Source organism: Microtus ochrogaster, chromosome 8, assembly GCF_000317375.1.
Source record: "Microtus ochrogaster isolate Prairie Vole_2 chromosome 8, MicOch1.0, whole genome shotgun sequence".
In the NCBI taxonomy this organism is placed as follows: domain Eukaryota; kingdom Metazoa; phylum Chordata; class Mammalia; order Rodentia; family Cricetidae; genus Microtus; species Microtus ochrogaster.
Genome location: NC_022015.1, coordinates 58,741,121 through 58,766,850, shown reverse-complemented (window position 1 = coordinate 58,766,850; position 25,730 = coordinate 58,741,121). Strand labels below are relative to the sequence as shown.

The window sequence follows — 25,730 nt, the reverse complement described above, 5'->3', positions numbered from 1 at the left end:
TGTGCTTCCCGTGTCCGAGGAGGAAATGTGGGTATAGACTGTGCTTCCCGTGTCCGAGGAGGAAATGTGGGGTATAGACTGTGCTTCCCGTGATTTGTTTTCAGTCTTTTTCTGAAAGGAATTCTAACTTAAATTTGAATAGAATTTCAATTTTTTTGTCATCTGGGTTTTTGAGATTTTATTTGTAATTAAGATGTACACGTGTCTGTGTGGGTATGTGTACCTGAATGAAGGAGCTGGAGTTGGAGGTTGTTTTGAGTCACCTGATGTGGCTGGCTTCTTGGAATTGAACCAGGGTCCTCTGGAAGAACAGTGTATGCTCTAACCACTACTAAGCCATCTCACCAGACTGGTTTGTCTTTTGAGACAGACTCTTGCAGAAGCCTAGACTTCCTTCAACTCCTAGGCTCAAATGATCCTCCACTTCAGCCTTCTGATTAAATGAGACCGCAAACACACACACTGTCCCTTATCAGTTTATATGTCATCCCTCCACCACTCCCAAAACCAGGGTTTCTCTGTGTAACACCTCTGGTTTTCCTGGAACTTGATCTATAGGCCAGGCTGGCCTTGAACTCAGAGATCTACCTGGTCTGCGCCCAGCCAAGTTTTATATATAACTTAAATATACATTCAACTATATTTGTGATTTACAATAAAACATTCATTTACATATGTGTCATCTACTTTAAAAGAAAAAAGCGAAGAGTGACTTAGTAATTATGAGTTTCCCTTTTGTTTCCCGTTCTAATCAGTTCTGAACTGGGGTAGGAATGTGGGTGGAAATAGCTAAAACAGTTTCCTTACTAGTCTTGTTCTTTTCAGCACATGAGTAGAACTTTCCATAACTTGGAAGGAAACGTAGTAAAAAGAGACTCTGGAATATGGATCAATGGGTTTGACTATACTGGAATGTCTCACATAACACCTCACATCCCTGAGATCAATGATACAATCCGAGCTCACTGTGAGGAGGATGCCCCACTTTGTGGCTTCCCTTGGTATCTTCCAGTGCACTTTCTGGTCAGGTTGGTCATTACTTTTTGCTTAAGTTGGGTATTAGTTCCCAAATTCGATCAATGTCTCAGGGCCCTTATTAATTGAACCTTATCTTTAACTCAGCCAAGTGTTTGTAATGCTTTACAAAGAACCAAAAAATACATTTACAAAAAAATGCTTGTTTGTAATAAGACTACAAAATTTTCATTTCTTTAGTCAGATAATGGACTCAGCAGAATAGTTTTAAGAAGTCTTTCTTCAAGAAACCTGAGTAGTTAGAAAGAGTGACCTTCCCAATATGATACAAACAACAGTTACAGTTTCATCCTAGCTTGAGATGCTCTTAGAGTTGGCCTCTCAAGATTGCATCAGAGGAAACAGGACGGGAAGTAGAATTGCACAGGTAATTTCTGTCCTTTTAAAAAGATGCGCTTTACGTATGCTTCCCCTGCATTTATGCACAGTGTGTATGCCGTGTGCCTTTGGAGGCCGGAAGAGAGCACTGAATCTCTGGTTCTGGAGTTGCAGGTGGCTGTAAGGTGCCATGTTGGTGCTGGGAACTGAACCTGGGTCCTCTGCAAGAGCAGCCTGAGCTTTTGAATTGTTTAGCCATCTCTCCATCCCTTAACTTCCTTAGTGTTAAGTTCAGAAGGGTTGATTACACAGCACAGGCATCAGGAGCTGGCCTTATTTACACATTCATTAGGTGTTTTCCATGCCCCTTTGTGTATTCATTCTGAACTCCTGTCAGTAATAAAGGCCTCTTAAATATTAATGCTACCTTTCCATTAGGAAAAATTGGTATCTTCCGGCTCCAGAAATTTCTCCAAGAAATCCTGCTCATTTCAGACTTGTATCCAAAGAGAAGACACCATGGGATTCTATAAAGTTGACTTTTGAAGCAACAGGTGAGCCAATTTTCTTCTCACCTCACTTCCTGAGCTTTTCAGTTACTTCTTTTGTCCTGCTTGGCTTTTATTTACTATTCTTTTTCTTCTCTCGTAAAGTGGAAGCTTACCTCCTTTAAATTGTTATTCCTAATATATACATTCAGTGCTATAAATTTCCTTTTGAATACTATTTATGCTCTTGGTTAAGGTTTCTTAAAATTTTTATACCTGTAACTTTTTACACCTGAGAAATTTTTATTTGGCTCTGGGGCTATAACATAAGTATACAAATTAGCAATATACTGATAATAAATCAGAGAAATTTATTTTAAAAGTTCTTTGCTGTGCATATAATTTTACCAGTTACTAATAACAAAAGCAAGTTCGCACACTGGGGAGATGGATGTCCTCATTTATTTTTTACATGAAGAATTACATCTTGAGTACTTGATGTTGTAGAACTTAGAGCATCTTCTGTAATTCCAAAAGTTGACTTTATAGTCATCAGTGCTAGGAGTGCCACTCCAAATAAATATGTAGTACAAATGGCAGAAGTCTGGTTAGGGCCATTGCAGAAATTGTAATATTTTGTCCTAATGCCAAGACAAAATTCATTTAACAAGTCTTTATGAAACTTGTCAGGAACTCAAATAGCAAGTTTAAAAATTAAAAGTCTTAACAAATTCCAGTCTAAAGACAGTCAGGTTTGATAGTTATATGCTGATAAATGAAGGTAAAAATATGTGTATGACTATATGACTATTAATGCTTCTGCAAAAGAATATTTTGTACAAACAATAGAAATACTAATTCACAACCTAATGAATATCAAATCTGAACCAATGTGTTTCAGCCAGCATTTGGTGGCACTGCATACACAGCACAAAGTCTTCAACTGTGTGTTCAGATCCAAGGCTGTGTTTAAGTCATGGAGTGCCTCATAGGTAAAGGCTTCTATAAATACCTTGGATTCATTACGTGTTTGTCTAATTAATTTTCTGTTGCTGTGCTAAGACACTATGACCAGGACAACCTGTAAAATAAAGCATTTAGTTTGGGGCTCACAGTTTCAGAGGGTCAGAGTCCATGACCGTTAGGAAGTAAAACAAGACAGGCATGGTGCTGGAGCAGTAGCTGAGAGCTTATTCTTTGGTCTACGAGAATAAAGCAGAGATGTTCGTAAGTAGGAATGGTGGGCTTTTGAGACCTCAGAGCCTGCCCCCAGTGACACACTTCCTAGCCCTTGCCAAATAATTCTACCACCCGGGGACCAAGCATTCAACTATGCAAGCCTATGGGGGCCATTCTCATTCAGACTATCATAATGTTTGATTTTTTTCTGATTGTTGCATATTCAGAAACCTTTTACTGTTACTAATTTTCCCTTGATTTCCCCCCTCACACACACACACATACATTGAGTCATACAACCTGTAAGGTGTTGTGGACCATAGTTTATGAAGCTGGTGCTAGAGCCCACAGATTTTAAGTTGTGTTTTAGTGTATAGTTCAAAATATTAAATCAAAACCCTTTCTTTTGACACTTGGTACCAGAACTTCACCCTGCAAGGCAAGTGTTCTACTACTGAACTATATCCCAGCCCTTGAGACTTCTGTATTGACCCATTTGTTAACAGAAGTGTGTTCTTTAATTCCAAATAATTCAGGATTTTCCAGCTTCTTTTATGACATCAGTTTCTTGTTTAATCTCATTTTGAGCCAAGAAATCGTTGTTTGCATGGATTCTATTCTGAGCATGCTAAGGTCTGCTGATGCTGAAGATGCGGTGCTTGGGTCATGCTCCCTGTGAGCTGCTCCTGTTGGATGCACATGCCCATGTTCAGGCTTTGCTGTTAAGCGCATATACTTTTAAGTATTTCTGTATCTCCTTATCAACTATTTTTTGATCTTACACAATTGCCTTTTTACCAGTGCAGTGAAAAACTTCCTTGCTCGAGTCAACAGTAGGTCTCTAAAGCTTTCTTTTGATTAATGTGAATTAAAAGTTGTGTATTTTTCTATCAACATATATTTTTTATGCTGTCTACATATTAGGTAAATGCTCTATCACCGAGTTACATCTCCAGCACCTTCCATTTACTTTTAATCTATGTGTTTTCATATTTAAAGAGGATTTCTTACAGGTAGTACTTGGTTGGGTTTTATGACCCAGTTTAAATGGATTGATATTTTTGTCTTTGTTCATTTTGTCTTCCACTTTGTCTTAGTGTAGTTTTCACTGAGCTATTAACTACTCCATTTTATAGGTTCCTTTAAAAAAAAAAAAATTTGTTCTGGGCAGTGGTGTTTCCCACCTTTAATCCCAGCACACGGGTAGCAGGCAGATCTCTGTGATGTGAATTCAAGGCCAGCCTGGTCTACATAGTGAGTTCCAGGACAGCCAGAGTTACACAGAGAAACCCTGTTTTCAAAAACCAAACAAATTTTGTATTTGCATGTGTGTGTGTCAATGTATGCCATACGTTTGCAGGCATTCGAAGAGGCCCGAAGGAGAGTGTTGGATCCTCAGGAATCGGCGTTAAAGGCTGTTGTGAACTAACATCTGTTCCTCAGAAACGGGCAGCAAGTGTTAACTGTTAAGACATCTCTCTTAGCCCTGCTGTCATTTTTAGTAATTGCCCTAGAGTTTGAAATGTGTATCTACAACTAATTCAGTTTCAACAGCACTGTACTGCTTGCTGGGTGTGCCTTTAGTTTGTCTGAGACAGGGTCTATCTGTAGCTCTGTCTTGCCTCAGCTTAGGAGTCTCCTGCCTCTGATTACAGGTGTGCCACCATACTCGGTCAACTATTTATAAAATGTTATAACCCTTTCTTTCCCATTGTCATTATTCCGGGTATAAGCAGTTTAGTCAGATACAAAGGCTAATTAAAAACAGGCTGGGCATGGTTGTGCACACTTAATTCCAGTGGTTCAAGGCCACCCTGTTCTATATATGGAACTTTAGGCTAGCTGGGTAAAATAGTGAGCAGCACATGCTCTCAATGGCTGAACATTTTCTCTAACCCCAAATTAAACTTATCTTAATGGTTGCTGTGAACTTGCAATAAATCTGTGTTTAACCCCTTGGAAGCACATGAAGTTGGTCTCAAAAGCAACAGGCAAGTCCTGTAACATTTCTTTGCTTAAGATGATTAGAGCTTATTTCCTTTAGTTTTTTTTTTTTTTTTTTTTTTTTTTTTTTTTTTTTTTTTTTTTTGCCTTTATTTACTTTTTGGACAAGCTAGCTCATGGTCTTCCTGCCTCAGCCTCCTGAGGGATTACTGGAGTGTGCCACTTGGCGGTTGTGACTTTTTATTTGCTCCCCTGTTCTGAGACAGAGTTTCTGTGTGTAGTCTTGGCTGTTCTGCGCTCACTCTGTAGACCAGGCTGGCCCCAAACACAAAGAGGTCTGCCTGTCTCTGCCTCCTGAGTACCAGACTAAAAGTGTGTGCCACCACTGCCCACCCTGGTTATGACTTTTAAGAAGCCTTACTGATTTGTATTAGATACAGTTCATTGTCAGATACCCATTGACCCGAAGACTTGACTTTTCCCTTCCCCATGTTCAGTCTTCCAGGATTTCCCTCCCAGTGATGTCAGCTGACTATGACATTTGATTGTCAGTTCTACCTGCAGAAAAATTATGAAGTTCTGCTGCTTGCAGAATGACTTCAGACTTGTTGGCAGAGCATTTTGGGTCTTTGGAAGCCTCATAGGCATCTCAAGCTATTCTTCAATAAGCAAATCGGGATTATTTCCCTTTCTGATGAATTGTCCTTTGTGGAAATGCAATGACTAACTTTGTGTCAATCTGGCAATACTAAATAGTTCCTTGATATTTGGCCAAATTATCCTAGACTTTTCTGATAACATGTAAGTAGTGGATTTGAGTCAGGTTGATTAGTTACCACAATCTAAACACTGAGAGCCTTAAGGAACTAGCCATAGGCCAATTAGCTTTCAGGTCTTCTTCAACTACAGACTTTTCTTGGGAGTGGACTGGGAATTAGGTAAATTTCCTCAGCAGTTATTTTTCTCATTTAGATTCTGTCTTTTCTGTTTTCTCACTACTTAACCTTGTTGCTAGATACCGGCGTCCAAGCTGGTAAACCTCCTGCCTTGTGGAGAATCCACCTAAAGTCACAGCACAGAGTAACCATGACAGTATGGTTTGGGTGTTAACTATATTGCTTGTCACTGCTGACTGATGGGAATGTTTCTCTTACAGGACCAAGCCATATGTCTTTCTATGTTCGAACCCACAAAGGATCAACACTCTCTCAGTGGTCTCTTGGCAATGGCACTCCAGTCACAGGCAGAGGAGGGGACTACTTTGTGTTTTACTCCCATGGACTCCAGGCCTCTGCCTGGCAGTTCTGGATAGAAGTACAGGTGAGAATTTCCCAGGCTGCCATATAGCAGTCAGCCACCTTGGAGTTCAGTGTGTTGGCTTTAGTGAACTAACTGGTTTTCTCCAGCAGGCGTCAGAAGAACAGCCTGAAGGAATGGTCACGGTGGCCATTGCAGCCCACTATCTATCAGGGGAAGACAAGAGATCTTCTCAGCTCGATGCTCTGAAGGAGAAATTCCCCGATTGGGTGTTTCCCTCTGCGTGGGTTTGTACCTACAGTCTTTTCGTGTTCTAATCGTGCGATGGACTTTGAATACGTGTCCCTTTGGATATTGCATGGGACACTCTCCCATGTTACACGGATGTTTGTCAATGAATTTTAATGAGTGTATGTTCAAAGAGCTTTTGGGTTAACACTCTTCCTGGCCATGTACCATATGGGTTAAACTTTGGGATAGTGATGCCTGGCCTTTTGTCACTTGAAATTCCAGTTTTCTGGCACTTAAGCACACGTGGATACTGCCATTCATACATGTCATTTCTATGACTGTAAGGACTCACAACATACCACCTGAGTAGCTTTCCTCTGAGGAACAAGAAAGATATACACCTTTCTTGTTATATAGTAGATATATAGACTACTGTTGAGGTAGGTAAGTCCATTGTTATCAGCCGGATGGTGGGGAAACTACCACTCACTGGGATAGTGGCTCTCCTTGCCTAAACTGCAGGCCACAGGAAATTGACTGTCATGAAGAAGGAAGCCCCACAAGCCCCATTTCTTCAGGCAGCCATTAGGGTGATTTAGTGTCTGAAGTTTGATCCCTGGAAGCCACCTTGTGGATCATTTTCCTGAGGTAGCATTCATTGTCTACTTTCTTCTCAGACACACTCCTTTCATTGAGGAAGAGAACATCTCAGCTACATTTCCTTCTCACAGCTCCCGGGTTGTTACACTTGCAGATAAGACCCAAACTTCTTCCCCAGAGCACTGAGTTGCCATCATGGCTATTCTGAGGTCAAAGAGGAAGAGGGTGGGGTATTCTATGTAATATTTATTCTCTTTGTTTTATAGGCATCCTGTTATACAAGGTTAATCTTTTAGAACATAATTTTATTGCTACATTGGGTTTTCTGTTTTCTAGCAAGTGACTAAGTTTTTATAACTTGTTGTTAGTGAGACTGGCTGTCTGACACTGAGGTTGTGGTTTACACAGGAATGAGACTACTATACCTGTATCTGTTGGTGTTGAGATCCTGCAGAAAAGAGGCAGTAAGGTTTAAAGGTACTTTTTATTTTGAAGACAAGGATGTAGCTTGTAAGGTATGTCATAGCAGTGCCTCTTGTGGCTTCTCTAGGTTTCAGCAGTGACAGAGTTGATGAGATGAACACTACAATTTGCTAGTTTCTTTTTTACATTAACAAGTGTAATAAGACAAATTTGAGTTAGTCAACAAACATGGCCCAAAATATAATTGAAAGAAAAGCTATAGTAAAGCAAAAACAAAACATAATGTACTTGTTTAGGAACAGAAGGGTGTCCCTCAGAACCATCTGAATTCCAGCAAGAACAGTTAAGTGTGCACTGCAGGAGAAAACTTTCTTACAGTTGCTTGTGTGATATGTCAGTTTCTAATCATGTTCCTTGTATGCCTGCTTAATCTCTAAGTCCTTAAAAACTATCTAGGCCCATGCAGATATGAGGGCTGCAGCTAGAGCTGAATGGTAATGTGTTGACTGTCACATGTATTCACACTGGACTGTGGGAGCCACTGTTTTTGCTGAACTTACAGAAATCATATCAGTGCTGCTTCAAGTGTCTTGCTCCTGCTATGGATGTATTATCTGTCAGGTAGTACTTAAGATTTGTAGAACCACAGCTGATTGAAATAAGTAATAGTACTAATAGCTTAATGGATTTCAAAATACAGGCTTCTGTTCTGTTCCTGGTTTAACTGAAACTGATTACTAGAAATTACAGGGAGGGGCGGAAGACACGCCGAGGAAGCATATAAAAACAAGGTGTTCTTGTATTTCTTTCCTGTTGGCAGGGTGCCATTGTCCTTTTTGGCATAATCATGGTTTTCCTTTTGCCTTTGGGTTATATCTCTATGCAAACAGTTTTGATTTTCTTTAACATTATGAAACTTGGTATTATACCCAGTAACAAGATGCTCAGTTTCAGGGCATGCTTAAAGGCCAGAGATGGTCAAGTATTTACATACAGTATCCATGGCTTTTAATAAGCACACTCTGTAGTTATCAGTAACTCCCCCTTTTAAAGATTATCTGATCATTTGAGTAATTCACTTCTAAAAAGATATTTTTTAAAGTCTAAGTAATGCATTTTCCTAATGAGTGTAAATATAAGCAGCACAGAGGGAGGAATATAAAGAATTGTGACTTCACAGTTCTCAGTATTTAAGAATGACTGTTCTAAGAAGTGTTTCCAGTTTAGCAGCTGCATTAAATGTCTAGGATTCCCCCAAGGTTTTACCATGAAGAAGGTTGGACCACAAGAGTCGATGGAACTCAGGAAGCTACTGGAAGAATGTGTCTGGTCCATCTCTTTTTACTTCTTTGCTGAATTGTTGAGGGTTAATTGTTGCCTTACAATGTTACTGAAATAAACTTTTTAACATACTGGTTGGAAAAAATGGATCCTTTAAAACTGCTTTTAGGTAAAGCCGGGTGGTGGTGGTGCACGCCTTTAATCCCAGCACTCGGGAGGCAGAGGCAGGCGGATCTCTGTGAGTTCGAGACCAGCCTGATCTACAAGAGCTAGTTCCAGGACAGGCTCCAAAACCACAGAGAAACCCTGTCTCGAAAAACAACAACAACAACAAAAAAAAAAAATGACCTTTCCATTTGGTTTCAAAGGTAGCCAAATATCTAATAACCATACACATAACCATTTTCACGCAGATCTTGAAAAACTTTTGACTAAGATGATAAATTTAGTTAACAGAAGCTGGAGCCTTTATTTGCTCAAGGACATAGTGACTACATTATCCAGAAATTTCACTTCTACAGAGAACTGAAAACACATCCATACAGAAGAGCCTGGTTCCCCCAATCCTCTTCCCTATCTATGGGGATATGGTCCAAGAACCTTAGAGGGTTCCTGAAACCATAGACACATGAGACATCGTTCTTTTCCCCTATATACACATCCATGATTGTAGGAAGTTAAGGCCTACAGGCCAAGAGGGCCAACCTGGAGTCTGCTTGGGACTTTCAGAGGTCCTGATCGTGCCTAGCCAATGAAGGGCAACCATACAGTGTCAACAGGTCAGAAGGTCTGGGTACTTGGTGTACAAGGTTTTCTCCATTGCTAAATAAACAAGCCTGCTGTATCCCTTTGACCAGACTCCCTGTGATGTTGCCCTTTCTAACCCCACCCCCCTGAGGAAGATGTTAAGCCCCAGCTACACATGATAAAAGTTATGAGTTCAGTACAATAAGAAATAGGTATAACAGTGTGATGTTAGAAACTGTTTAGGTCTGTATTTTAGGTTTTGTTCTTTTTGGACCTCAGTTGAAGGCAAAGCAGGGTAAGGGAGAATTACTATGAATGTTTATAGTGTTACAATCTAAAGTTGAAAACCCAAACTGTAACCTTTAAATGGATAGTAAACATATCCACACAACAGCTTTATTCAGCTTTAAAAAAAGTAAACAGATACAAAGAATTTTGAAAACATAACGCCAAGGTGATAAATACCCACATACTAAATAATTCTGTTTATGAAATGTCTGAAATAAGGAAATTCACAAAGCATATTTAAGGGACATGGGAAACCATGATATCATTTTCAATTTACCTATCAGAGATGATACCTAGTTTCCTGTACACTTCTGTTGGTTTGGTGATCACAAGGTGTTCACTATATTTGAACTTGTACACCAATGTTATGAATAGTTCAATATTCTATCATCAGTCATTTGGGTATTCCCACTGTGTATCTACATATAAATATTTTAAATACATTTGTCTGTATTTCATTCAGGAGAGATAAGTGGTGACACTGTAAAGTAAAATTTATTTTTTTGTGGCATTTAATACCCTTTTTGCTGTTAACCTGAGATAAGTAAAAAAAGCTCGTATAATAGTTTTATTACCCTTTACCACAGGGAGTGGGGGAATACACATTACAGAAGCAGCAGCAACTTTAATTACAAGCAAAGGTTGTTTTTATCCCCAAATGATTTGTTTTGGTGTCAGCAAGAAATTTAACCATATATATTAACTTTCAAATATTTATGCTGAATATTTAAGTTCATTAAATATATGGCTTATACAGTTGATATATCTTGACCCAAACAATACAGAAAAACAAAAATTTTTTAATATTTTTAATGTATATAACCAAAGAATAATTTTCTCAAGCTTGCCAAATTTCTTGCCTCGGTGTTTCCTAGTTGTACGAGTTAAGACTATTTTCTTGTAGAGTCACCCCTGGTCTGGGCCACAGGAGGACTAGTAACTAACCCAGACCCTGCCTTTCAGACTGTGAGGTGGTGAGACGAGTGGGCACACAGCACGCAACTCTAAAATCCTAGAGCTGGAGCAGCCGAGAGGTTTCAAACTGGTGTGCAGCTTGGGCAGGGCTCTGCCTCAAAAGGTAGGGGGGTTGGGATGTGACTTACTACTGGAGCATTGGGTTAGGGGCCTAGGCTCATCTTTAACACTGCTCCACCACCACCACCACCAGAAAAGGTGAGTTTAACTCAGCAGCAGCCATTTAAGACATCTGAAGAGACCACGGATACTTATGACAGTAAATTGTTTTTATTAACTAAATAAAATTTCTGGTCACACTAGAAATACAAAAGAAATGCTAGCTCTTCTCCCTGTGGAGTGGGACAGAAGACATTTCAGCTGAGGGTTGGTTTTTTTTTTAAATTTTATTATTTATTTACTTATTTATTTTTGCTGCGCTGCATGTACTTACATAGGAAACTTTATTCTGTATTTTAAAATTCAGAACAAGGTGGTGGTTTGAGATGATTTAAATAAAGTAGCACCAGAAGGACCAGGTAACAAGAGTCACATATTTCACCCATTCAGGAGTTTTATTATGTGAAATTATTGCACTTCTAATGTAGAAAGGAAATAACAGTAAATTACCAAATCCAATAATTTTAAATAGTTGGTGAAATTCAAAGTAATTTCAAAATAATTTTGAGATTCCCTCTAAAGAATGTTGCCTAAGAGGACTAAATATATCTCTTTAAAAAGTAGAACAGAGGGCTGAACTTTATTCCTAAGCTATATCTGCACTATAAGAGGCTGTTTTACATAGTGGTATGAATTTGGTCCACATCAAATACATTGTGTTATAAAAATAAACAATATTTCATAAAAAATAACGTGGCATTCCATGTTCAAATTGCACAGTACAAATAAGCTATCTAAATTAATACTGTTATTAATAATTAGAATTACATATGGTAGGTATGTATTTAGTTTGAAGCAACTGAATATGTAGTTCTGCTTCCATAATGTATGAAAACTAAAATTTAAGTCATGTCTAGAAATACATAAAATATTTTTCAACTTTTACAATGAAGAATTTACAAACCAATTTTTAGTAGCTGATAATATAGGATCCCCACAGTCTATTTACATAAAAGCCCATTTTTATTCAGTTTACAAAAGCAATAAATAAGAAACTACATTAATTTGCACAAAACCTCTTCCACTTCATGATCAGTGGGATTACCGCTACTTTACAGCTGAGCCAAGAATCCTGTCTCTATGAAGACCTCTCATTTTGGAAAGAAGAACAAATCTTGTCTTTATTCCAAGAGTGAGAATAGTTATGCAGAATCCAGCATAAAACCTTACAGATTATAATACATGCCTTAAAAATATGGACAATGCCTTTGCATCTATTTACATAAGAATATTCACAAAAAGATATAGTTCTTTAATACAAAAATTTAGTGGTGTCAGCATAATTGACAAGAAACCCTCACCCTCTGTCCACATTGATCTAGTAGGAATTAAGCTTGCTCAACCAGGCACATTAACTCACAGGTATAGCTTCCGTCAGTTTGGGACTGCTACAGAACAGAGTACTAAATCCAAAGGATCCCTGTCCACTGAATCATACTGTGCAAGGGTCGCGTCTCCTCAGAGGACCAGCTGGAGTCCATGACGCTATTCAAGGAAGCAAACAAGTAGCTCAGGTACCTGATGAGCTACAGCAAGCACCTTAGCATTTATTTAAAAGAAAGTTAAAAACAACCCACCCCACAAAAAAAAAAAAAAAAAAAAAAAAACCAGCCTAGACATACACTGAACCAGAAAATATATAAGCTATAAGTAGTGAAAAGCTCACCTGGGGCAAAATAATCCCTATTCATTAACAACTACCAATCTGTTGTGAATAAAACCAAAATATTCTACATGTACATCTATATTATGCTCAATACTTTCTAGTACAGACTACATTTTTCTTATGAAAGATGCTTTGATAGCACATATTTTATTGAGTCCAAGAGATTGAGAGGAAGAGTTCATTAAGATATAATAATACTTTATGAAAGAGTTTTTGACCCTTGTTCTTTTACCTGTGAAATCATTCAGCCAGGTCACTCTGTGCTCATTGCACGCTGCTTGATTAATACTGCCTCTTGTGATGTTACTTGCTGTTGTCAGGACACAGAACAGTCATAAGCTCCGTCCTGAAATGGCTCCTCCTCATCTGCTTGTGTTGTGTCCTCTTCTTTCCGGCTAACCACACTGTTACTCCCCGTCTCACTCTGAGAGATGCTTGCACGGCTGGAAGAGCCCCTGCTCTCCTCTGCTCTGGGGCTGGTCTGTTCAGGAGTCTTACCCATTGTTACTGGCTGGAAGGTGTCGGGCTGGACTTGCTCTTTCATTTCACTGAGCTTCTGCAGTTGTGGCTTAATGATGTTTAAAAATGGCTTATATCCAGGGCTGAGTAAAGGGGGGAGAATTAGTTGTCATCTGCTGTAATTCACAAGACTTGCTAGAGGGGCTGGGGAGATAGCTCAGTCACTAAAGTGCTTGTGCAGGTGTGAGGTCTTGAGTTCAATCCCTAGGGACCCACATAAAAGCTGGTGTGCTGGTGCTATGAAGGCACAGAGAGGGTTTCTGGAGGCGTGCTGGACAGCCAGCCTAGCCAAATCAGTGAGCCCCAGATCCCAGTGAAGAGACCCTACCTCAAAAAACAAGGTGAATAGCTCCTGTGAATGGCACCTGCAGCTGACTGTGTACACAAGTACAATGGCATACACAAATGTTTAGATAAACTCCTAGTAGACATTAGCATAGTAAAACAGGTGATGGAGATAAGACTCTTGAGCATCCTTCTCAGAACAGAGGTACCTGGCTCAAGGTGAGTCTTAACAGTCCTTGCCCTCACTGCTAAGAAATTTATTTCAAAATAGTATTGCAATAAGAAACAAGGAATAATAGATTTTAGATTCAAAGGGATCATCTGGATTCAAAGGGATCATCTGGATTCAAAGGGATCATCTGGAAAGTATCTAACTTAAATACATTTGGTAAGTAGGGAAAAAGTAAGTAAGGGAAGTAACAGCTTCAAATCTATACATGACTACTGACAAGGACAGTCCTCTCAATTACCATCCACTACTTCTGATTTGGAAATGTTAGTAGCTACCATGAAGTGGTGAAATTTATATAGACTACATAACCTGTCTGTCTATATATTATGCTATTCTAACCACAGAACTACCAATCTAAGTTTGTCTCATTCTTAGATCACTTGTAAGACATCAATCTTAAGTCAGCATATGCTTCCACATTATAACTAACCAAAACTATAAACTATTCAGTAAACAGTACAAATTTGAGTGGCTGAGTACACAATGGTTAGAGAAAATTACTTTAAAATATAAAAATGAAAACCTCCAAAATGAATGAGTTATAAGTTTATTTGGGGGAGGGGGGATAGGGTATCATGTACCTGAAAGTAGTTATTTAGACCAGGTTTACCTCAAACTCAGATCTGCCTGCCTCTGCCTCCCAAGTGCTGGGATTTACAGCATGTGCTACCAACACCTTACCACTGTAACAATCGTAGTGTGAAGTCCCTATTCATCAAGCATTACCAAGTGTATGGAAGCCAGCACTTACCAGTCAGTAGCGGCCCATCGCTCCACAGCATGCAGCCCTGTTTTTATGTTCTGTAGCATCTCTCCATCTATCTCTGAAGACTGGGCAATACTCAGAATCTGATTGACGACTGAGGATTCTCTGAGAATCAGGCCGATGACAACACACCAATCCAGACATCCTGCCTCCATGAAAATGTGGAGCAAATAACTATATATAAAAGAACAACAGAGTGATTTGTATGAGAGGCCTGCTGACACACAAAGGGCGGTAAGTACTTAGAAAGTAGCTCCAGTGTCTACTGCACACAGAAACCTGGCTAGGCTTTTTGTGTTTCCAACAATCTGAGAAACTCACCGAAGCTGAACTTGAGATTTATGAGGGCCTTTACTTGCCAACTCCATGGAGATGTGTTCCAACTCGGACTGAGTCAAACTGAGTGTGGAAAAGTTTTCATCCACTACTGTCCAGTCTCCATCCACCATGGAGCTGCTTTCAGTCAAGTCTGTGGCTGAACCAATGCTGCATTCATCACCTGATGAGGAAATTTCAGAAGTTATAAATGAGCTTTTCATTTCATAAATGAGTATTTTCCTTTCATTATATTAGTTATTTCCAAAAATACTGATCTCTCCTCAAGATATCAAATTGAAAATGTTCAATCTATTACTAAAACAGCCATTATATGAACAACATAACAACATATATATTTTAAGAACTAGCAGGGCAATAAAAAAATTATATGCCTTAAAATGGGAAAACATTCTAATTTTATAATTAAAAGTAATAGCGGTTAGAAGACATAGGCTTCACTAATAGTGATGACAAAATGGTAGCCAATACTAGGTAAATACCTGCCATGAAGAAATCAGGAAAAAAATTGATCTGGGCTTGGAGAGTAGATGTGTAGTTTCAACTACTCGGGTGACTGAGACAGGAGGATCTTAAGTGAAAGGGAAGCAGGAAAACTTAGTGAGACCCTGTCTCAAGTTTAAAAATATAATAATAATAATAAAAAAAAAACATGGGCAGGCTTGAGGTGTAGTTCAGTGATGCATGCTTGCTTAGCATTCAGGAGGGCCCAATTAGATGCCAACTATTGGCTATCCCCTCCTCTACAAAAGAAAGAAAAATAAACCCAAATGCTACTGAAGCTTTTATATTTTATAACCCCATATCAACACAAATTGTTTCAAAATCTCTTCTGCTTGTATTTAACCATTACTGTATAGCAGAAATTGGTATAATGTTTAATATTTTTATAAAATGTTCACATAATATTTCAGACTTTGAAAGCCAAGAGGTAAAATGAAAATTATAAAAAAATGAAAAAGATTTTTTCATAAAGGTTATTAATGAAATAAAAACTAGTGATGGGAAGTACATTTTTAATGGAAAATTCCTTATATGACGATGATACTTTATTACCTGGAACCAAAGACAATATTTCCTTATCAAAATTAATAGCAAAGGGTCAGCAAGATGGCTCAGAGAGAGAGTAAAGTCACTTGCCACCAGATGATACTAACCTGACAGATACCCAGAGTTTGGTCTCAGAAACTCACAAAAAGATGGAAGGACAGAACTAATTATACAAAGTTGTCCTGACTTCTACATGTGTATTCTTCCACACATGTGACAGATACACATACATAATAAATATAAATTAAAAAACTTGACTGCAAAGATTTACTTAGTGCCGCCCTATATCCCATATATCTACGATAAATATGGTAAAGTACTGTTGAAGTCAATTTGCCATCATCCACCTATACAGGCAGATGTTTAATGGCTAGTTCTTCGGGACACCGACAGAAGTATGATGCTGTATCTTTGAAATGCTATGGCACATGATCTTTTCCCAAACAAAACTCAAGAAGAGCTACAGCTTGTTCCTTTATTAGATAAATACCTTTATTAGATAATGGTGACAGGAAAGCATCTTGCATTTGTGGTCCAGGGGATGAGGCTATGTCTGTGTCTTGATGGGTGGGGCCGATGTTGCTGAGCCAGCTCTGACTTCGTTGAATGTTAGAGATGCCAGCATCCATCTCAGGGGATACGAAAGGGTCGGCTGACTGAGACTTTAACAGCTGCTCTCCCACTGTATGTTAAGTCCAGAAACAAAAAAAAAAAAAGTGTATTGTCATTGCCAAAACGAGCAGTTCAAAGCCAATCACCGTCATATATGATATCATTTATTCAAAACTAGGGATGTGAAATTATGGAAGAGACTATCTCTGAGGCACTGTATGTTTCTTATTGTACCTAGACCAGTTACTGTCTTGATCTAAGTGACTTGCTTTGTTTCTTAAGATAACCCAAAGTTTCCAAACACCATGATAAAAGGGTATTGTTTAAATAATTGGAAAAATACCTGAATTTATTAACTTTTTTTTTTTACTCAAACATTTTCCTCTCCGAGTTCAGAAAATGGCACGTGTCAAAGACAATTTATCATCACCTGGGATGTGCTCTGTTACGTAATCATAGCTGAGCTTATTTGAGAGTCATGACTGACTCATTCTAGATTCTTTACTACAGTAAGGTAAATACAGGAACTTCTACATTCAATTCTCAACCTACTCATAGTTTAGTAATGGTTAGATTTGAGTTAAACTTCAAGCCCAAAAGACTTAAGAGATAATAGTTTCTACCTGATATATATCTTTGGCCAGACGGTGGATATTCCAGCTAATGTACAAAAAAATTGGCTTTTATTTGCTTTTAAATTTGGAATGAAAAGAGTTCCTTGACTGTCTACCAATGGTAACATGTCTAAGTATCTAAAATAAAACACAACTTTTGAACACTGTCAGCAGTCCACATTACCTGTTCGGCACTTTCCATTTTTGAAAGGGGAACTGAGAGAAGAGGCTGGGATAATGGGAAGTGGCCACAGGAAATCCTTGTGAAGTCTCTTCAATGCTACTACAAAGTTGTCTACACGGGCAGCTCGAGTACGTTCTTTGCAAAGCCAACTGATGAGCTCAAAGCCTAGCTGGGCTGCAAAGCAACCGAGGTCCTTTAAGCGCACATCTTCTAAGAGTCGCCGAGCATGTCTCCACAGCATCATGTCAATATACATGTTCTCAGCACAGTCACTGTCTCTGCTCCATCTGGAAGAAACAGAAGGAAGCTAAAGAACAGCTTAACTGAAGAACTCCACACACTTTCACGTAGCATTAGATAAAGTTGAAAAGGAAGCAAGAGATTCAATATCTAATTGTGACTGAACAGGAAGAAAAAGCTTCAGGGATTCCCTATATCATACCACCACAACCTGTTAAACACAAGGCACAGAGTCACCTTTTTTGTTTGTTTTTAATTTTGAGTCAGGCTCTTTCTATATAGTCTCAGAATTCACTATACCAGGCTAGCCTTGAACTCATGGATATCATCCTGTCTCTGCCTCCCAAGTATTGGGACTAAAGGTGTACACCACCATGCCAGGCACAAAGTTACTTCTTAAGACCAATCTGTGGAATTGAATATATGAAATAAGAATAAATAGGAGACAAACAAAAGCCAGACCAGGAAGAGGTGGTGTATAATTGGAGGGGGAAGAAGAGCAAACAAATATTGCACTTGTTAAAAAATATTAATGAAAAAGAGGGGAAAACATAGAAGAAAACCTCTCTGAGTTGTATAGATAAGAAAACAAAACTTATAAGTTAATAATGATATAGTTTCTCATCTCTCATAGCTATGGTAACTGAGTAGTGGGCTGGAAGTGAGAAGCAGGGCATGGAGGAGTAAAGAGCCTGGCATTGGGAGCTGAACTTCTCATGTTTACTTTTCACTTGGCTTTCCTTTAGTCGTGTAAACATTATCAATTATTTTTTTTGAGCCTCTATTTTTTCACCTGCACATTGAGTAACAATCCTGCTTAGTTTTAAGGATTAAGACCTAAACATGCAAACAGGCCTAGAATAGTGCCTGGCATTTGAACTCTTGGTAAGGTATTAACCCAAATTTTTAAGTTGAATGTGTGTCTGGCAACTGTTGATGCTGTAAAGCACAGCCATGGAGAGGAGTATGTTTGTATTGGGGGAGAAGTTTTAAAGACTAGTGACAGAATAAAAAGTAAAATACCATCAAATATGTAAACTCTTAATATGTGCCCAGAATTGCAATAAAAATACAAATAACATGAAAGAAACAACTAGGAAAGGAAAGTCGTAGGGGCCAAGAACAAGGAACACAGAAGCAATGCAAGGACTTCACGAGCCAGAGGAAATCCCAGACCACAGCCACACCGCTAGAGACCATTTTCAGACCATTTTCCATGCAATTGAAAGATGTAGTCTTTAGTTTTCAGAAGGCACCAGGCCTTCAGTTCTCCCAATACCTAATGTTTTGTTCTGGTTCTCTGTCATTAGAAGTATAATCTATGTTAATTACATTTAGAACAAGTACATCTAGATCTACCTTAATACAATGGCACAAGAGCACAGTAATGAACTTAACAGGAAAGAGAAAGAAAAAAAGAAGTGGTCTCTAAGTCTTTTGCAAATAAAGATTTGCAACTGAATTTTTTCTTAAGACTTAATTATACAAATGCCTTGAAATGCAATGTGACAGATGCTCTGGAAACAGCAATTGCTCTTTATTCCTTTACCTTTTCCCAGAAGGACCAGATGGCATACTTAGTGTTTTCTGTAAGCTGAATTTACCAGGAGGGACATTTTCAGCTGACTGGGATAAACTGATGCTCCGATTCCTGAAGAACTCAAATCCACCACTTGAACTGGGCTCCTGTAGTTATAGCAGGCAGTAGTTTTAGCCAAAAATGCCACGTAGTTGGATGTCCTAGAGAAGCTGTACAATTCTACAACTAACCTGAGCCGTAGGTGTGGATGGAGGTGTCTCAGATTCTCCAGAACCAATGGCTTTCAGAAATCGAATCATGTGTCGACACAAGTCCCATTTGCCTTGCTCCAGTGCTGTGTTGAACAGAAGGGTGGCATGCTGCCTGCTTACTGCAGGGACTTCCATGTTCTACAAAACACCACCAAGGAAGACAACAATCGATTTATATGATACAATTTGGAAGATAGAGCAGTTCTTTTCTTGACACTTCCCTCAGCCCAAGGAATTAGCTGGCTGGAGGCAATTTAATTGTAAGATTAAAAGGAGCATTTAAAAGTACCAAGTGGGGTAAGCGAAGCAGGGGCTCTGCCAGGATAGCTCCTACTAGGACTCACTGCACTGTTACATGTTAGAGGAACAATGCATACCTCACACCCATCATGCCTTTCTCTTTGTAAAAAGTTACATCATTCTCATTTTACAGGGTAAGTAGATAAAGTTATCCTTTTTTTTTTTTTTTTTTTTTTTTTTTTTTTTTTTGGTTTTTCGAGACAGGGTTTCTCTGTGGCTTTGGAGCCTGTCCTGGCACTAGCTCTGTAGACCAGGCTGGTCTCGAACTCACAGAGATCCGCCTGCCTCTGCCTCACAAGTGCTGGGATTAAAGGCGTGCGCCACCATCGCCCGGCTAGTTATCCAAATTTTTTAAGGTCAATAGAAAAGCAAGATAAATCTAGTATTGCCTGACTCCAAAACACTTGGCCTTTCTCCTATAGTGTTTTGTCACCAAACATGCTTGCCTCAAGCAGGACCAGGCAGCACTACCACAAACTGAACATTCCCAGCACTTCCGGCACAACCTAGCACCCTGCCTGTGCTCACTGAAAGCTGCCTGGCCTCTTTCCCAGCAACCCAGGCAGTCTGTGGGAGGGCTGGGAAGAACAAGGGTCAGCAAAAGGAAAACACAGCTACACTGACTTTCTTTATGATGCTACTGTTTTCTTCCATTATGACTAACTAGCCAAATAAGCTGGGGCCACTAGCCTCTCCTTGAATATCTCCTCCGGTTTCAGTTAGTTGTCATGAAGCAATGATATGGTAAGAAATTTGCTTCAGTTTGAGATTCAAACTGGCTTTATGGTTAGCTTTCTGTACAAATGAAAGAACTTTAATGTAGCCTTTGAAATCCATCAGATTTACAGTAGTAACAAAGTTTCTAGGCTTTTTACCAAATATATAATAAAACACTTTTGGGGGTCTCATTACTTTGAGAAAAATGTGTTACAAAGGTTATCAGTGTGGCAATTCTGAGCCTTCTCAGCTGTCCACAGGCCGGGTAAGACTGGATGCTGTGTTAATTATTCAGAATCCTTCCAGCAATTTCACATTGTAAGGAAAAAAAATCAGTTACTGTGGGTAATGAATACACTAATGTCCAAAGTACCATTTTTTCCTACTGTTAATGTTTCTTACATTAAAGTAGTATTTCTAATGGAACGTGCACATCATATATATTAAATATAAGAAAATTTCAGCTGAGAAGACAGTTTAGTGGGTAAATTTCTTACTATGCAAACCTGACAACATGAATTCAGAATCCATGTTAAAAAACAAAACAAAACAAAAAAGGGGCTGGAGAGATGGCTCAGTGGTTAAAAGCACTGCCTGCTTGTCTAAAGGTCCTGAGTTCAATTCCCAGCAACCATATATGGTGGTTTACAACCATCTGTAATGAGATCTGGTGCCCTCTTCTGGCCTGCAAGCATGAATGTAGGAGGAATACTGTATACACAATAAATAAATAAATCTTTAAAAACAACACAAAAAAAACCAAAAAGCCCGACACAGCAGTACATACCTCTGTAGTCTCATGGAGCCCCTACAAATATATGGGGGCAGGAGAGAGGAGACTCTGCAGAAGCACAGAACCCAGCTCTCCTGGCTTATGTAGTAATGAAAAGATGAAACACACTGTCTCAAACAAGGCTGAAGGCAAGGGTCAATATTAGAGATTCCTTTGACTTTCACATGCACACCAAGGCACGTATATACCTGGGTGTAAGTGTACGCACATACACACACCCCTTTATACTTTAGTCTTATTTAAAATTATATTTTGAAATCAATATGTTTTAGGCCTATTTAGGGAAAAATAGCTATAATACTTTTGTAATGCTACTTTTATAACATAAGGAAATGTGGTCATTTGGCAAGCTTCAGCTCTTCAAAATGAAATATATACACAGTAGAGAAAATATGACCATTAATTCATAAACACTACCATAAGACATGCCTTCCTCTCTAAAATTAAGATCACTATTTCTTCTCCCTTTATAAGGAGAATTATTACCTGTAAGATAATAAGGTAAGAAGCAGCTGTATCCAAATCCTGCGCCATCAAACATTCCTCAAATAAGTCCTTGGGGTTTCCAACTGCTGCAAAAAGGTAATTCCACAGAGCATATTCAGTCTTCCTGGCACAGTGCACGACTGTCTGAAGGAAAAGGGGGAACTCGGTGATAAACTTCGCCACGGTGGGAAGCAGGGGGTCGGGAATGGGCTCCCGTGAGGTAGCTTCTTCTTCTAGCACTTCATGGAGCATGAGCTCCAGCACGTGCGGGAAGTAAGGTAATGCAGCACAGGACTGAGCCAGGAGCAGTGCTTGCTCTCCAAGGTTCCTGACCAGAAGCTGACGGAGGATATGATGGAGGTAGATCTGAGAGGTTCTCTCCACAACACAGAAAGGGAAGAGCACCTCCAGCTGCTCCCTAGCGCTGTTCCGTGTATACAAAGAATCGTAGAGTAAAGTGTCATTGACAGCACCAAGCACCAATGCGTCTTCAAACAGCACGGCCAGGGGGTAAATGTTGATGTGGAAAGGCAGCATGATCCGCTGGGACAAGAAAGAGTGGGGCTTGCGGTGATCCCTTGGAAAAAGGGGGAGCCAAACTTTCATCCCTGCACCACCGCAGCTCAGCCAGAGGGCCTCCAGAAGGTGACGTTTTTGCTTATTTGCTCGACAGGTAGTCCAGACATTTTCCACCGACTGGGCTAGTACAACCGGAGGACAAAATGGCAGCTGAAGGAAGAGACACAAGAATTGCTGGGTTTGGATTTCCTATTTAACTTGTAGGTTCTAAGTTCATAGGTACTAGCTTTGTAGACTTTAAGAATTAGTTTTTTGTTGTTGTTGTTTAAGTAGGGACATTTATTTACAATTATAGATAATAACAGCAGTAATCTTTCAAAGGATATGCATTGAACTCTAAAAACAAAACCCTTTGAATACCAATCTCTAATGAAATTTACAAATACGCACCTAAGCAGTGGCCTCTGGAAAGTGAGACACTTTCTTATTTTAGGACTTGCCCTTCACTTATCTCTTTTCTTAGCGCAGTTTTAAGATGAATTTTACATTTTACATATTTTCTTAGTTTCTAATTACAACACACTGCTCTGCCCTTACACTCCTCTACTCATAAAGCTTAAGTCCTAACTTCTCAGGGCTGGAAATGCCTCACACTTTTACTCACGAGTTTCCTTTGGTTAGGGTTACTGTCCTTTTCCCGGATTTGAGGGCCTGACCTATCCCTCTGCATCATGATGAGCTGTCCTGCAAGGTTCAGCATTATGCTCTCTGCATCACGAGCCTGAAATTTCAAAAGAGAAACTCATCAATACTAATGTTTAAACATGTTCTTGGCATTTCCTCGCCACCTAGTAAAATGTAAAGGTTAAACAAGCAAACAGCAGTTAATGGGGTTATACTCTGTACAGCCACTCTGCTAGACTCTGTAGGAATATAAATTTCCTGGCTAATGACCAATGAGTGCAGAACTAAATTATTCTGGAAAAACTAAGAGAACTTCAGAATCTCACAAAAAATTAGAGGTTATTTCAGTAATCTAGCTGGCATCACTAGGGAAGGTTTAAAAGGATATGGAGAGACTTGGAAGGTCAGGAAGACACATAACAGGAAAAGGGCTGGTATTCTAACTTAAGCATTAAATATAAATGAATATGAAGCTAGGGCAGATCCACTGGGAAAACTGAGAAGGGTCTCCTGGCTGAATGGCAACAGATCTTCAAGGAAAACTTGGAAAGTCAAGCAAAAGGGCAGCAGAATATAAACCACCACACATGCCTCTCAAATGAAAGTATCATTAAAAAAATATCCTGTTTAGTCAGGATGAATTGGTATACTGACTTCAGGAATAAGGAACTAGTCTGCCATTTTTTATTGCCATAAAAAAATAAAAAAATGTTCAGTCAAATGCCAGAGTAAAGAGCCTACAGTTATTACTGTAAACTGCACCACCTTGCTTAGACAAGGACACAGCAGAGTGCGAAACACTGCTGTAAACCAACTATCAGATAAATCAAGGATTTTTACCTGTAAAGGAGAAGACTATTTTACCTAAAATAGTGATCAGAGTTTACTGTTGACTTAAGTATGAAAGAAAAAAAAAATAGAAAAAGCATGTCTGAACCAAAGATGGCTTCAAGGCACAAAATTTAAGTGAGTTATTGGAAAAACTGAGGTTGGTGCTGGAGTGACAGCCCCAGTGCCTAGGAATATTTCCTGCTTACAGGGGACCTGAGTTCCATTCCCAGCACCACGCTGGCTGCTCTCAATGGCTTGTAAGTCCAGCTCCGGGGGAGTCAGTTCCCTCTTCTGGATTCCTCCAGCCCCTGCACTCATAAGCACACACACACATGAAACACATAATAACAAATAATAAATCTCTTTTGGAAAGTTGAGGACATCGACAAGGAGGAAAATCAGGGAAGGGCAAATGAATTTCTTTCCCCCCACTCACCCCCACTAAGCTGTAAAGAACATAGGATTTCCAAATAGAAAAGTGTATGACAGCTGAGCAGAGCTGAAGATACTAAGGCTGGAAAGCTGAAGAGGACCCGGGAAGAGAGGGCTAATCTGCTGCTGTGCGCTGTCTCAGATGCTGATCCCTGCTGGCTCGTCAGGACCATTTAGGACTCAAAGGAAAAGAGTCAGTTGCACTATGTAAATCTAGTTTTATAATACTTAAAGTTCATGGTTGTATATGAACGGGCAAGCTGCAGATGTAGCCCCACACTTGCCTAGAATGTACAAGAAGGGGAGGGGGCAACGTTAAACCTTGGATGCCCATCATAAAAAATGAGACTCTTCTATTAACATGCAGGAAGGAGACTGAAAACAGAATTTAAAAGCTCTGGGAACCATAAAAGCCACACCCTCAGAAAATAGATAAATAGAATTAAGCGACAGGGAAAAGAACAACAAATATGCACACGTAAATGAAGACACCGTGGTTGACTGGACATTCACATGTGGATAAGCTCCACAAACATTTCTGAAGACCTTGAAAGGACTTACTAGAATTTACTATAATATGACTAATTTTCATAACGGGCCTTGTGCACACTAAGTAAATGCTCTACCACTGAGCCATATATCTAGCTCCTCATTTTTTTTTCTCCCCAAGACAGGGTTTCTCTGTAGCTTTGGAGCCTGTCCTGAAACTCACTCCATAGACCAGGCTGACCAGGCTGTTTTCGAACTCAGAGATACATCTGTCTCTGCCTCCGAAGTGCTGGGATTAAAGGCTTGTGCCACCACTGCTTGGTACTTCCTCATTTGATTTTAAGATAGTAGATTTCACCACTATCTTTTACATACTTCTTTAGAAGAATATATGTGTCTTTTCTTCAAAAAGTGGCTATTACTACTAAACAGTTTTAATATTTTTATTGACATTATTACAAGTGATTATATTAATACAGGCAACTTCACGAGTTCTCAGAAAAACACAAGCTAACTGCTCAAAATTCTAAGTGTGGGAAGGTCAAAACACCCTCTTGCCCTAGAAGCTTCCTAGCAGACAATCCTGCATGGGAGTCTATGGAGTTTTTTGGTTGTGTGCCTAGCTGAGCCATCTCTCCAGCCAGGAGTTTGTTGTTTTAATGGGGACCTTACACTCTCCTGAGAGGCACCTGACTACTAATCAGTCTCATCATTTGTTTTTAAAGATGGGGATTAATAAAGGAAGACTTGTTTTTGTGCTGTGACCTCAGGCTAACTCTTATTACATTTCAACTTTTTAATTTGCTCTTTACTAAGATAAACATTTCTTTGTGAAGTCCTCTTAAATTGTTGTACCCCTTACTAATGACACTTGATCACCACTATATCTGGCTTATACAAAGTCTTTTCCTGGGGCTGGAGATATGGCTCAGTGGTTAAGAGCACTGACTGCTCTTCCAGAGGACCCGGATTCAATTCCCAGCACCCACATGGCAGCTCACAACTCTTCAGGAGAGTGAAGATCCAGTTGCAGGGGAATCTGACACATTCACACCAATGCACATAAAATAAAGTTGAATAAACGATAAAAAAAAAAACAAAAAAAAAGTCTTTTCCTTTCTAAATTTGTTAAGATATTTTAAAGCAAAAACTATGCTATCTATTCTGATATTAAAAGGTATTCACTCCCAGTATTCATTCATTCATATTCTCTCTCTCTCTCTCTCTCTCTCTCTCTCTCTCTCTCTCTCTCTCTCTCT

General features: G+C 39.3%; 2 protein-coding genes across 4 annotated transcripts in view; one reads left to right on the top strand and one right to left on the bottom strand.

The window, feature by feature from the left end:
- Ermp1 (endoplasmic reticulum metallopeptidase 1) overlaps positions 1-8,888 on the top strand; it is a 33,392-nt gene extending 24,504 nt beyond the window's left edge. The window contains exons 12-15 of one of the 2 annotated variants that reach the window (XM_005352122.3): positions 826-1,028; positions 1,792-1,907; positions 6,121-6,284; positions 6,374-8,888. In XM_005352122.3, coding sequence (XP_005352179.1) covers positions 826-1,028; positions 1,792-1,907; positions 6,121-6,284; positions 6,374-6,538 — 648 coding nt within the window. In that variant the 3' untranslated portion in view covers positions 6,539-8,888. Of the gene's footprint in view, positions 1-825; positions 1,029-1,791; positions 1,908-6,120; positions 6,285-6,370 lie in introns of both variants that reach the window. The other variant, XM_013348089.2, reaches the window with a different exon arrangement.
- Positions 8,889-10,349: 1,461 nt separating this feature from the next.
- The window catches only part of Ric1 (RIC1 homolog, RAB6A GEF complex partner 1), an 81,056-nt gene continuing 65,675 nt past the window's right edge, over positions 10,350-25,730 (bottom strand). For both annotated transcript variants that reach the window (XM_026781541.1, XM_013348070.2), the window contains 9 exons: positions 22,700-22,816; positions 21,517-22,245; positions 19,200-19,358; positions 18,979-19,115; positions 17,190-17,476; positions 16,270-16,461; positions 14,715-14,892; positions 14,379-14,567; positions 10,350-13,193 (listed from right to left, as the gene is read on the bottom strand). In XM_026781541.1, coding sequence (XP_026637342.1) covers positions 12,908-13,193; positions 14,379-14,567; positions 14,715-14,892; positions 16,270-16,461; positions 17,190-17,476; positions 18,979-19,115; positions 19,200-19,358; positions 21,517-22,245; positions 22,700-22,816 — 2,274 coding nt within the window. In that variant the 3' untranslated portion in view covers positions 10,350-12,907. The remainder of the gene's footprint in view (positions 13,194-14,378; positions 14,568-14,714; positions 14,893-16,269; positions 16,462-17,189; positions 17,477-18,978; positions 19,116-19,199; positions 19,359-21,516; positions 22,246-22,699; positions 22,817-25,730) is intronic.